General features: G+C 48.6%; 1 protein-coding gene across 3 annotated transcripts in view; it reads right to left on the bottom strand.

The window, feature by feature from the left end:
• Nucleotides 1-896: 896 nt before the first annotated feature.
• LOC113452226 (H-2 class II histocompatibility antigen, E-S beta chain-like) overlaps nt 897-13647 on the bottom strand; it is a 23151-nt gene continuing 10400 nt past the window's right edge. Inside the window, exons 1-6 of one of the 3 annotated variants that reach the window (XM_087919216.1) lie at nt 7977-9029; nt 6482-6772; nt 2868-3149; nt 2617-2730; nt 2355-2378; nt 897-1225 (exon numbers count right to left, since the gene is read on the bottom strand). In XM_087919216.1, coding sequence (XP_087775342.1) covers nt 1212-1225; nt 2355-2378; nt 2617-2730; nt 2868-3149; nt 6482-6772; nt 7977-8061 — 810 coding nt within the window. In that variant the 5' untranslated portion in view covers nt 8062-9029 and the 3' untranslated portion in view covers nt 897-1211. Of the gene's footprint in view, nt 1226-2354; nt 2379-2616; nt 2731-2867; nt 3150-6481; nt 6773-7976; nt 9030-13647 lie in introns of those variants that run through there. The other 2 variants (XM_087919217.1, XM_087919218.1) reach the window with 2 other exon arrangements.

The raw sequence follows: 13647 nt of genomic DNA, 5'->3' as shown, positions 1-13647 counted from the left end.
CAACAATGCCTTTTCTTTGTTAAGGAACCCTGATTTTTTTTTGATCATTGATACATTTGGTGTTGTCCCTTCTCCAAGTTCTTGCACGCTGTCTTCCAAGGGGAGGTTTTTGCCGACAGGAGCCCAAATCTTCCCTGTGTTTGACACAATTTCTCCAACCACACAAAGATCCTTCCTGTGGTGGCCCCAAGACCCCAGATGAGGAATTGGGAGGGGGAAATTCTGCCCTTAGAGATCTAGCTGGAGTCCTGCAGAGCCAGTCTAGATGACCTCTGGAGGGGGCGAGGCTCAATTGGAGGGCTACCTAAGGGCATCTAGAGATGTTGGGGAGAAGGGAGGGGTCTTCCACTCAGGGCTGCCCCATTGAACCCCCTCCCTCTTTCCCGCAGAGCTGGTCTTCCCCTCCATGGCAAATGTCTTCTACACCAGGAAAGGCTTCAGGTGGATTTATTGGAGATCATCTAGTCCAACCCCCTGCTTGGGCCTACACCATTTAGGTCTAGTCTATACCATTTGAATCTGAGCCCAAAAGAGGGAGGGAGGAGGGTGTGGGGTGCCAAAATGGGGCAGGATCTTCCTCCAGTTGTGAGGGAGAGAAATGGTTGAAATGGCCGGGTCAATGTAGGGGGGTCTCAGGTGCCCCCCAATGGCTCCCCACAAATGTTCAGGGAAGACCCTGCCTGCTGGCATCGTGCTCCTCCAAAGGGGGCTTGACGGGAAGCAGAGCAAGGAGGCCTCTGAGCAGGAGGGGGGTCCTTTCCCTTCCCCTCCCCGGATCTGCCCACCATCCTCCCAAACCAGTTCCATCTTCAGACCCCCAAAGGAGCTGGGATCCAGAGGCAGCAGAGGGAGGAGCCTCCTGTGGGGGTGGCAAAGAGGAAGGAAGGAGTCCAGGGTTTCCTGCTTCTAAAGTTTATTCTTTCACAGCAAAGCGAAGGGAAGGGAAGTGATTCATAAGAAGAATAATGTAGATGAAGCTGCTGTGGGTTCAAAGCCAGGAGGGGCTAGAGGGACAGGTCAGGCCACCATCCCAGGGGACAGTCTAGATGGTCTCCACCCCTCCCTCGCAAGAAAGGGAGGCCCCCAAAGGAAGCTACCATCCTCCTCCCCCCAACCTGCCACCTTCAGCCTCCATTTCTCAGAGGTTGCAAACAGGACAAAGAATCATCAGCTACTAAAGAATAAAATATCCTTTGCATCAGAGAGCAGGATTAATCCACGAGGGCTGCAGAAAAAGAGACAGGGAAGAAAATTAGAATATAAAGAGATTTTTGGTGTGTGTAAATAACATTTTTTTCTTCCCTTTCACCCCCCCCCCAACCACAAGGCAGGCCCACACTGCAGGGGGGTGATTGACAGGTAGGGACAAATAGTGGGAGAATCTTCCCATTTGGCTGGGAAGGATCAGGGATTCCTCCCCATTTCATCTCCAGGGGATTCTGGGATTCTCCCTATTTGTCTTAATTAGAGCGTTAATCAAGAGGAGAGACCCCCCTCCCTCCCCCCTGCAGACATTTCAAATGAGCAAAGGACATGGGGCCAGGATGGGGCTTGAAGAAAAGGGAGGAGCCTGGGGGTCACTTGGCCAGAAATTGTGTGAATTCCCACAAGGAGAAGCGGGGTCAGGAAGAACAGCCTGTCAAGGTTCTGACTAGTGAACCCAACTGAGTCTCCATGGAGAACCAAGAGGGATCATCTGGGACTGGGGAGGGTGGGGAGGAAGGGGGTCCAGTTCACAGTGGAGTTTTGGAGAGAGTTCATGAAGGTGATAGGGTCATCATTCTCAAGGGCTTAGCTCCACCCTCCATCTGAGTACAGACGGAGCTCCAGAACGAGCAAACGCTATTATAGAACAATACCTGAGATGCTGTGTTAATTATCAGCAATCTAGCTGGAAAGATCTCCTGCCATTTGCTGAAGTGGCCCAAAATACTACAGTGCATATTAACATGGGACTCACCCCTTTTAAAATAGCCACAGGGGTGGAATTTGTCCCCATGCCCGAATCCCCTCAGGAACCCCCCTCCACAGTGAGCCTAAAAGGATGGGTGGGTTGCGTACAAACTATTGGGGGTGGGGGGAGAAATGTAAACCTGGGATCCTCCTTCCCTTCCCTCCTTCCCTTCCCTTTTGCAATTTCCCAAAACTTGGAAAAATTCTGCACAAGATTTTAGCGTTTCTGTGTACTTTTCTTTTTGATTGCAATATTTTTTCGGATCTTTGTAAGGAAAAGCTGCCCAAAATCCAAAAATTTGCTTTATCCACAGAAAGGAGATATTGTAAAAAAATATATTAAAAAAACACCTATAACTTGTAGGAGTGGCTGAGATGAGGGAGGAAGAGGAAAAACTCACCTGCAGGAGGTTGGATAGGAGTGGCTGGAAGGAGAAAAAGAGCCAATCAGGATCCTTCATGGGCTGGAGGACTCAGGGGGTCCCTCTGCCCACTGATAGCCCATAATAGGTTGGACGATCTTCCCTTATCGCCCCCTTGATGAACAGAAGTTCCCAAAACTATTCCTCAAGGAGACCCTCTTGGCCACCTGCTGAGCTCAATGAGAGTCCTCCCATAGATGGTCCCCTCCCCACAACCTCTCCTCCAGCCCCCCAGACTCACCTTTCTTGCTCTTCAGGTAGGATAAGAGCCCCACAGCCAGGAAGGTCACTCCAATCACGGCCCCCATGATCCCTGTCCAGAGTTTGCTCCTGGCAGAGCTGGAGGAACGGGGCTCTGGGGAAGGAGAAGGAGCCTCACCTGAGCAGGAGGATCAGGCCCACTGTCCCCCAGGAGGCTCCATTCCGGCTCCCGCTCCAGGGAGGTTTTCTCCCCCTTCTCAGGGCAGGAGGGGAGGGAGGAGAAGGGCTTACCCCACTGGACGGTGATGGGGGCCTCCAGGCTGACATGCCCCACCTGGCAAGTGTAGACGTCCCCCCACTGGGGCTGGGTCTCCAGCATCACCTGGAGCTGGTAGGTCCAGTCACCATTCTGGAGCTCCTCCCCGAAGGCCACGCCCTCCTCCTCCAGCTTCCCGTTCTTCAGCCACTGGATCTCGATCTCCAGGGGGTAAAAGCCCGTGGCAGTGCAGAGGAGGATGGTGTTGGGAGAAGCAGGGTCCATCTTGGTGGGGGAGATGGTGACGGTGGGCTTGGCTGGAGGGAAGGAAGAGAAGGAGGCGCATGAGATGCACAGGAGGGCCCAGAACAGGAGACCAAATTGATTAGTTGAGGCCAGGATCCCTTTTCACTCCTGAAAATATTCTGTGTTTTGAGTCATCTTCTTAAGTAAATTACAGCAAGAAATTAAAAGGGATTGTGAAAGAGGGAAAAAAGTGAAATCCTTCCTGATTGGGATCAGTTGCAGTCTCCTTCTGGTGACAGAAGGAGGAGGAGGAGGAGGAGGAGGAGGAGGAGGAGGAGGAGGAGGAGGAGGAGGAGGAGGAGGAGGAGGAAACAAAGACAGGGGAAGAGTTAGAAGAAAGAGAAACCAGTGAAATGGATCAAAAGGAACAACAAATAACACAAGAAGAAAAAAGAAGCTGAATATGAGATATTAATGATGGATATAATAAATAAGAGGGGGGATATTGAGACTGGAATGCTGATAAATGAAATAGTTACAGAGATACACAGTAGAGATCTAAGAGGGAGCGGGGAAACTTTGAGAAATGGGAGAGAAAATATCAGAAAATGATGGTAAATGGAGGAAGGATTAAGGGAAAAAGCCAAAGAATGATAGAAAATGATAAACAAGCAAAGAAACAATGAATTAATATAAAAGAAAGATTTAGAGACAATAGTTAGAAGTGGAGAAAAGACCTGGTATTTATATGAGGATCCATTGGAGTCAGCACCTAAACTGATAGAAAAGATAGAAGAGTATGAGAAAGTAGCAGGTTTGAAAATAAATAAAGATAAAACAAAGATTTTAGCAAAGAACATGTTAGTAAGACGAAAGAAAGAATTGGAAGTTTTGGGGATCTAGGTCACAAACAATGACCTATGTATTTAGGGATACATATAACACCAAGATGTAGCACACTTAAGGAGGACAATTATCTCAAACTTAAACAACAGATTGCAACAGACTTAATAAAATGGGAAAATTTACAATTATCACTGATTACTACCAAGCGACGAGTCTGATGTGGGTAAAGGAGTGGATAACACTAAGGAATACGAGACTTTTGAACTTAGAAGGACATGACTTGCTGTTAGGGTGGCATGCCTTCCTTTGGTATAAGGGAACTAAAACGAAGGGGTATTTTAGAAGAGATTATATTCGTGAAGCACTGTTTCTAAACTGGGAGAAGATAACAAAGCAATATTATTTAAAAATTCCACTATGGTTATCTACTATTGAAACTTTTTCCTATCCAATAATATATAAAAAGGAACGAACAGTTAGATATGGTGATATATTGAATGAAAAGGGTGAACTTAAATCTATGCAAGCGTTGGAAGAACAAGGTGTAAAAATGAATTGGTTTTCATATTTGCAAATACAATCAAGATTTGACAAAGATGTTAAAACAGAAGATATCTATGATAAGTTGACTGATTTAGATAACATTTTGACAGGTACTGATGAAAAAGTAAAAAAAAAACTTTATGGACATTTGCTAGAGTTTAAATTAGAGGAAGAACAAGTAAAAGGAACAATGATTGCATGGGGGGAAAATTTGGATATGGAATTGACTTAGACAAATGGCAAAAATTGTGGTCTAAAAATTATAAAATGACAATGTCAACTTCATATAAAGAAAATTTGTATAAGATGTTTTACAGGTGGCACTTACCCCAACGAGAATTGCAAGGATGTTCAAGAATAAATCGGATAAATGTTGGTACTTTCATCAGATACCTGGTTCATATTACCACATGTGGTGGACATGCTCGGATGCAAAAAGACATTGGACTACAATCCACACATGGTTGGAAAAAATGACAAAACAAAACATAGACTTTAAACCTGAGATATTTTTATTGGGAATTATACCGGAAATATATTATAAAGAATTGAAATATTTGATTGTCAATGTTTTAACAGCAGCTAGAATTGTATTTGCTACGAATTGGAAAAATGAAAAATACCTACGCAGGAGGAAATTATTAAGAAAATCGTGGACTGTGCTGAAATGAGTAAACTGACATTTGAAATTAGAGAACAAGAGGAGAAACCGTTTTATATGATGTGGGATTTATTTATATAGAAAAAAATGCAACAGTGGCAAGTGTAATAATGGGGGGGACATAATAGGAGATAATATAAATTAAGATGAAATTTTGAATGCTTAATGAATGGTATGAAACTGTAAACATGCTGAACACAAGAATGATTAGTATCTGTCATGAAATATTTTATTATCTACTTGTATAAGGCAATGAAGATATATTGCTAGAAGTTTGACAATATTGGCTAAAAGATAATAAGATGGAAAATGTATTTGTCTAAAAATGAGAAGTGTAAACATGTTGAAAATATGATTAAAGAAGATAGAGAATTTTTTAATGAATTAATGAATTAAATATTCTGTTATATCTGTTATATTCTGTTATATTTGTATAAGGTAATGAGGATATAGTGCTGTAAATTTGACAGTACTGGAATAAAAGAAAATAAGACGGAAAATGTATCTTGGGATAGCTATAAATTAAGGTGAAACTTTGAATGATAAATGAAATGATATGAATAGATTGAACTGTAAACATGTTGAATATATGACTGAGGAAGATAGAAAATGAACAAAAATAAAAAGGCTGATATGAAGTAATTTATGAGAATTTGGAGAAGAAAATATGACAATAGATAATGATGTGATGTTAGAAAGTTGTATTTGTGATCATGGACAGGATTGATTTAAAGTGTAAAACAACCGGAACCACACTGTCCTTGCAAAGAATTATTTAAATGATTAAAAAATAAAAAACTTTTTTGCAAGAAATAATAGAGTGAGAGGGAGGGGCTTCTGGATGGAAAGAGGGAGGGAAACAGGCGGTTCCTGAAGAGGATAAAAAGGAATCAGGGAGAGAAAGAAAGAGATGAATATCCAGGCAATCCTCGACTTACGACCCCGATTGAGCCTAGAGTCTCTGTTGCTAAGTGAGTTGTTTGTTCCATTAATTTGGCCCCATCTTGCAACCTTCCTTGCTACAGACATTAAGTGAATCACTGCAGTTGTTAAATGAATAGCGTGGCTGTTAAGTGAACCCTGCTTCCCTATGGAAGGTCGCAAAAGGGGATCAAGGGGACCTCGGGATGCTGCGACTGTCACAAGTATGAGTCAGTGGCCAAACACTTGGATTTGGCTCAGGGGACCCTGGGAGGCTGCAATGGTCGTAAGGGTTAAAAAGGGTCAGAAGTCACTGTTTTCACTTCTGTCTTTCAACGGTCACTAAGTGAACTGTTGTCAGTGGAGGGCTGTCTGCATTGAGAAGTAGGGAGGGAGAGAGACACCTGGCTGGATTTCCCTCCCCCCACTCACCTCTCCGTCCGATCGTTCGCTCCTCCCTCTTGGCTGCCTCGTAGTTCAATGCTTCGTAGTTGTGTCGGCAGAAACGATCCACTCTGGCCTTCTGGTACTGCATGATCTGCTTGTCGCTGTTCATTGTCTCTGCATAAACTTCCCCCAACGCCGTGATGGCCACGTGTTTCCCGAGGTCGCTGTCAAAGCAGACGAACTCCTGCCGGTCGTAGAAGTACCGATCCAGGTATTGCACCCACTGCGTCCTGTTGAGGAAGTGGCACTCGGACTTCTGCTGGAGCAGGAAATCGGCTGCCAGGATGAGGAGGAGGAGGAGGAAGGGCATCAGTAGGGACTCCAGGGCCCATCGCTTCCAGGCCCTAGTAGAGGAGGAGGAGGGTCCCACCAGGAAGAGGAGAGGGTGAGGGGGACCTTCCTTGAGAGACTGATTGGAGACGCCCCTGGAAGAGGGAGGTGGGACTCTCACTCTGAGGGGGAGGAAGAGTGGGGGGAGAATGCAGGGAGGAAAGTAAGGGGGAGGGGAGGAGCCTCCCTAAGGGACCCCCATTTGGTGGGGGGAGGGAAGGCAGAAGCTCCACTGGTCGAGCAGATCTTCTCTCTGCAGGGACCCTTGGATCTCCAGGGGAGGAAGGGTGGGGGAGGGCTGGAGGGAAGGTAATATCCACATCTCCTGATCTCTCTTCCTTTGGGGGAGGGGAATACGTGGACAGGCACCAGGAGGACATCAGGACTCCCACTTCTGAAGTCTCCCAGCCCTTCACCCCCACTTCCCTGGATCCCCCGCCAAATTTTCTTCTTCGCCAAATTTTCAGCCCATTTCCCTCGCTTTGGTGACTAGCAAGGATCCCACCTGTTTCCTTTCCCTCTCCCCAAAAGACCCCCGCAGCCTCCCCAAGAGCCTCTCAAAGGGAGGGTCTCCAGCCCCCCCTCACTAAAGGGGGAGCTACTTTCGGAGGAGCAACTCAGAGCCCCCCTCCCTCCGTTCCCCCCCTGAAGGGCCCGATAGAGCCAGTGGAAGATGATGGGGGTGGGGGGTTCTTGGTCCCCTCCCCAAATTCAGAGCCTCCCCCAGAAGGGACCGAAGCTCCCCTCTTGCCTGACCTCCAAAGCCTCAAATCTGAGATTCAGAAGAAAAAGCGAAGTTTCTGCAGAAGCCAAAATTCTTTGGCTCTTTTTCCTTCTGGGGCTTCAGGGCTGAAAATGCCTCAGTTTCCCTCTTTCGCTCTCGCTTTTCATTCCCTGCCTCTTTCCAGGCAGCCCACTCCCACCCAGACAATGGGGGAGAGGGGCCCGGCTGCGACCCCCACCTCGGCTACAATTGGGGAAGAAAGGAGGGGTGCCTCTCCCTCCTACTGTGGGGGGGAGGATGTGGGGAGGAAGAGGAAGGAGACCACGCAGAGATCGAGGCTGTTGGAGGCTCTGGAGACCCATCAGTTTCCTTCCCCCTCCGGGGGTCCTTCCCGCCCCCTCCTCCCACGCCCAGCCCCCTCCTTACCGGGGGTCTCCTTCCCCACTTCGCTTCCGGGGATCCGGCCCAGCGCCCCCACCAGCAGCACCAGGGCGAGCCGAGCCAAAGCCATGGATGCCGCCCCACAAGCGCCCGCAAAGAGAGGCGAGAAGGACGCGGAGGCTCCCGGCCCCCCAGGAGGAATCGGAGGGTCTGAACTGGGGAAGGGGAAGTTTTCCCCGCACTTTGGAACTGGGAGAGTCCAGGAAGAGCAGGAGGACCAATGAGAATCCTGCGTTCTTGTAGCGTCATCGGTCTCCGGGCAGAGTCTCCCTTGAATTCACCGATAACGGAGATAGTTCGGCGCAGAGAGAGAAGCGGAGAAAGTGGGAGGGATCCTTGCAGTCTTGGGGGCTGCATTATCTCGGGGTCTTTCCTGCCGGCTCCATGCAGGAGGGGCTGGGGGGGGCGGAGGGCTTCGGTGGGGGAGGGTGGAAGGGAGAGTGAGGCTCAGAGGCTGGAAGGGGCCTTAGAGATCTAGTCTGACTCCCTGGCCGATGCAGGAGGAGCCCTTATTCCACTCCGGACAAACGGCCGTCCAGCCTCTTCTGGAAATCCCTCCTGATCCCTTCCAGGTCGGATCCCCCTCGGAGCCTTCAGACGATCCCATTTCCCTCCCAGGGTGATCCACATTCTCCGGGCTTCTGTCAGCTGAGGGGCGATCCCTGGAGACGCTGCCCCACTCCGGGATCTGCTTCTGGGATCCCAAGTGAGCGAGGGAGAAGATCCCCAGGGCAGGAGGAGGACTCCGGTCGCTCTTCCCCTCCAGGAAGTATCGCCAGTGGAGTTTCCCTCCACCCAGAGCCCAGCCGAGACCCCCGAGACCCGCTTCTCTTCCGGCCCAAGCCCAGAATTCAGGCAGGTTCCCCATCTGAGCAGCGGCTCTTCCTCCGCCCCCTCCCCAATTCTCAGCCGGAGGACAAAGCACCGTCCCAGTCCCCCTCCCCCGAAATCTCTCTCTCTCTCTCTCTCTCTCTCTCTCTCTCTCTCTCACACACACACACACACACACACACACACACACCACAGAGCTTCTTTCTCCAACCCCCAACAGCCTCAGAGGCGCTTCAGTTCCCCTTCCCCAGCCTGAAGCTTTGGGCTCCTCCGAAGCGGAACTGAGGAACTGGCCAGGATCCAGCAGGCAACAAGCCGGGATTCTTCAGGGATTGTCCTCGCTGAGCCTCCAGGTGGGGGAATAGAATAGAATAAGAATAGAATATAGAAGAGGAGAGAAGCTCAATAAACCTCACAAACATTTTATGTTATGAAAGATCCAGATTCTCCGTTCCTGCCAGAGAACTCGAAGCTTTGAGTGGGAGGATCGTGGGAGGAAGGAGATTTTATTCACGGGGAGAGAAATCAGCCCTGGGACTCCGTCCTAAGAATCCACCCTCTGAGGTGAACTTCCTTCTTCTGGAGGGGAAATATTTTGCCCAAAGGAGAAGAAAAAATCCATTTCCACAGATATTTGTAAGAGGATCTGAGCGGATTTTCTTCCTGGTAAAAGATTTCAGTATTATTTAAGAAGGGAGGAAGGATGGATGGATGGAGAGTATATTAAACCAAGGAATAAATTTATAATTTATAAAATCACCTGGAATTTTAATAGAAATTCTGGGGACTTCAGTAATCCCATTTCCCCCACTAAAGGATTACCGCCTTTTAACCATTACAGTCTGGAAATCTCTTTCCCCCAATAATCCAAAAAAGCAGAGATTCTGTTCCTTGTGCTCATCTTTCACTACATCCATAGAAAACTTGTTTTTGTCTAGTCTTTGGGGGAGATTTGGGTTCTGGTGAGTTGAGCAAAGGCGGGTTAAACAGATCCTGAATCCCGGATTCTGTGTGAAAAGCTTTGGGGGTCCAGAGGAGGCCTGGATCCTTTCCAGGGATGGGGGGCTGGAGGGCTCAAACTCCCCCCTGGCCCAGCACCAGCCTCAGCAGGCCAGAGCCGGGTCCCCCCTGCAGCTGAAGGAGGCGGCAGAGTCCAGATCTGCCCCCCAGTTGTGTATCTGGACACAACCAAATTCTCCCTCTTCAGAACCCGTTTTTCATAGTAGTTTCTTAAAGCCCTTTGTAACTTCCTCATTGAGGCCAGCAGAAAGTGCAGCCCCGAAGCCTTTGCTCATTGCGGGGCATGAACATTATGAGATTAAGAAAATCTCTGGACTCTTGGATTTTCAGAGGGAAGTTATAATATCTAATTTATTGGAAAGGCATTTCACAAGCAACTTGGGTAAATAGCTGAATAGTGTAGACTGGTGGAAAAATTCCATGAAAAATATCTACAAGCCCATAGCGGATCCTGCGGTGGCAGAGGAGGTTAAATTGCTGTATTATTGTGTTTAACTTACTTTCAATCTTTGTGTATTCTATGTCATTGCAGGGGTTTCTTTTCAAATGAGGGGGGGCAGCCTGTCAAGCCCAAAATTGACATAGGCATAGGCATTTTATTTAGCCCTATCAAATATTCCTTTTTTTCCTTTCTCTTTGCTGGTTGGGGTGGGGGTCGGGCTTGCCACGTTCCTAAGGTGGGAGGAATGGAGATAGTGAAGATTGTTTAGGCTAAGTGATTTTCCTTCTCGTGGGAAAAGAAACTGACCCAGCTGAGGCCTTGAGGTGGAGATTGACGACACCGGGCAATCTCATTTCATTCTTCAACACAGTGACTAAATTAGTAGACCGGCAAAATACTATGGACATAACATATTTAGATTTCAGCAAGGTATTCGATAAAGTAGACCACAAGCTACTTCTTAATAAGGTAGAAAAAAGTGGAATAGATAGCACCACCGCTAGATGGATTAGCAACTGGCTGGCAAACCGTACTCAAGGAGTAGTCCTTAATGGGTCTAAGTCTACATGGAGGGAAGGAAGCAGTGGGGTGCCACAAGGTTCCTTCTTAGGCCCAGGACTCCTCAATATCTTCATTAACGACTTAGAGGAGGGACTAGAAGGGGAACTTACCAAATTTGCAGATGATACTAAACTGGCAGGAATAGCTAACACCCAAGAAGATAGGCTCAGGATCCAGATGGATCTTGACAGACTAGAACATCTAACAAAATGAAATTCAATGTAGAGAAAAGTAAAGTCCTACACTTAGGCAAGAAAAACTAACTGTGCAGGTACAGACTAGCTCAGTGCCAATAACTGTGAGAGGATCTTGGAGTCCTAGTGGATAATCCCTGAAATATGAGCCAGCCGTGAGCTTCAGCAGCCAAAAAAGCCAACGCAATCCTAGGCTGCATCAACAGAGGGATAGGATCAAGATCACGTGAAGTGTTAGTACCACTTTACAAAGCCTTAGTACAGCCACACTTGGAACACAGCATCCAGGTTTGGTCACCACAATACTAAAAAAAAGAAGTTGAGACTCTAAAAAGAGTGCAGAGAAGAGCAACCAGGAGGATTAGGGGGCTGGAGGATAACACATGCGAGTAACTTTTGTTAGAATTGGGTCTATCTAGTCTAGTGAAAAGAAGAATTGGGGGTGGCCTGAGAGCAGCCTTCCAATATTTGAGGGGCTGCCCCAAAGAAGAGGGGGGCCCACCTGCTCTCCAAAGCACCAGAAGGCAGGACAAGAACCGATCGATGGGAACTGAACAAGGAGAGAGGAAACCTGGAATCTCTTGACAGTGAGAGCCATGAACCAGCGGAAGAGAAGTTGCCTCCAGAGGTTGTGGCTTCTCCATCACTGGAGGCTTCCAAAAGGAGACAGGAGGAACATTTGGCGGGAAGGGGAAAGGGTCTCCTGGCCGAGCAGGGGGTTGGACTAGAAGACCTCTGAGGTCCCTTCCAATGCTGCAATTCTGCCTTGTGTGTGACAGTTGTTGTCACTCTGTCTCAGCTTCTGTCTGAAAGCTTCTGTCTCAGCTTCCAACTGTCTCCTCCAATGTGTGAAAGCGAGAGAGACCCTGCCCGGAGACTGATGATGCTGCATCATGGGGAATTCTGATTGGTTCTTCTGCTTCTGGCTCCTCTCCAGGCTGACTTTGAGGGAAGGAAGCTCTTTTTTAACTCTTTCCCCTCCACTCCGCTGAAGATGCTCCCCAATTGGGAACGAAACCTCCGGAAATTGACCCAAGGAACCTTCGCCCTCCAGACTCTTCCCCTCCCACCCAGTCCAGACACACCAATTCTGCTTCTGGAGGTGGAAACATCCAGGTTTCCCCCTTCATGGGGGGGGGCGTTTGTGGGGCAGCACCCATGGGCTCTGCTGGGGTCCCCCGACTGTTGATGGGAGCGGTGCTGTGGGAGATCCCTGGAAGCAAAGCGGGTTAGGAGACGCCCGGGAAGGAGGGGTTGAGAGGGACCCACAGATGCTGGGGGGCGGAGGGGGGAAGAAGGGGCCTGGGACCCCCCAGGAAGGACTCTGGGAAAGGGGTAAGGCCCCCCAAATTTTCTTCCGTTCAAAGAGGAAGGAGGTGGGAAACTGTGTCATTTTCAGCCCGAAATCCACAAATGCCACCAAAATATATCAGAAAAAGAATTTGGGCACCTTCAGAAACGTCACTTTTTCGTCTGAATCTCAAAATCTCAGGCCCCTTCTAGGGGGGCCTCTGAATTTGGGGAGGGGATCAAGGACCCCCATCCCCTAATCCCCCTATCACAGACCCTCCCCCCAGTTAGTTAGAAAGAGGCCCCTTTCTGAGAAGGACGGGGGGGGAGATTTGGAAACCTCAGCGGACATCTAGTCTATCCCTCCATGCACATACAGGAAAGTGAAGCTGAGAATCGTGAAGAGAGCAAAGAAAATGGGCCCCCTTTGAGCTGCAGCCCCCCAAGACTGAAGGGATCCCCCTCCCACTTTCAGCTTCGTTCTCTGTCCCCGAACTCCCTCCTCCCACTTCAGGTGAAGTCATAAAGGACTCTGCCCGGACACCGATGACGCTTCAACAGGGAGAATTCCCATTGGTGGTTCAGCTTGTTCTGGCTCCGCCCAGCTCATAAATGCAAGAAAAACCCTTCCTTCCCCCCGACACACATTCCTCCTCTGACACACACACACACAAACGTGTTTATTCTGTGGGCACTTCCTGCTGTTGGAAGAGCTGCTGCACTAGATGACAAGGGAGGGAAGTCGGGGGTCATCCACAGACACCCCCAAACGCTAAACCAGGGAGAGGCACCGCTTCGCTTCGTGGGGGCGGAGAAAAAGGAGATTCCCCACCCTTGAAACCCGCGTCTCCCTTGCTCGGAACGTCTGAACAAAGCGGCTCCTTCCGGTCTCCCGCCGCTCCAAACCCCCCACTTTCCTTCCTTCTGGGGTCAGAAGGACCTCCCCTTTTCCTCGCAAGGCAGCCTCGAACGGAGATCCCAGAGTAAAGTTTGGGCCGTTTCTCCGCTTCCCGCTCCTTTCCTCGGAGAATTTAGATGAGGTTGAACGAGATGACCTCAGGGTCCCTCACAACTCTGTTAATCTGTAATCTTGCAACCATCTCAAGCCGTCTAAGAACCTATATACTTTTTTTCAGATTGCTGGGACAATAAGCTGACTTTGTAAATTGCTCAGAGAGTGTGGTAAAGCCCTGTGGAGTGGTATATAAGTCCAAGTGGAATTGCTACTGCTATATGCAGCAGTTTCTCCTGAGCGTGGATCCTTTTAGGAGAAATAAGATGACCATTCTGAGCAAAACACTTTCCACATTCCATGCAT

This window comes from Pseudonaja textilis, unplaced genomic scaffold (assembly GCF_049901715.1).
Source record: "Pseudonaja textilis isolate UNSWEBS1 unplaced genomic scaffold, rPseTex1.2 PTEXSCF56, whole genome shotgun sequence".
NCBI classification, from domain to species: Eukaryota; Metazoa; Chordata; class Lepidosauria; order Squamata; family Elapidae; genus Pseudonaja; species Pseudonaja textilis.
Note: the sequence above shows the minus strand (reverse complement) of the source record. Positions and strands in the feature narration are given on the sequence as shown.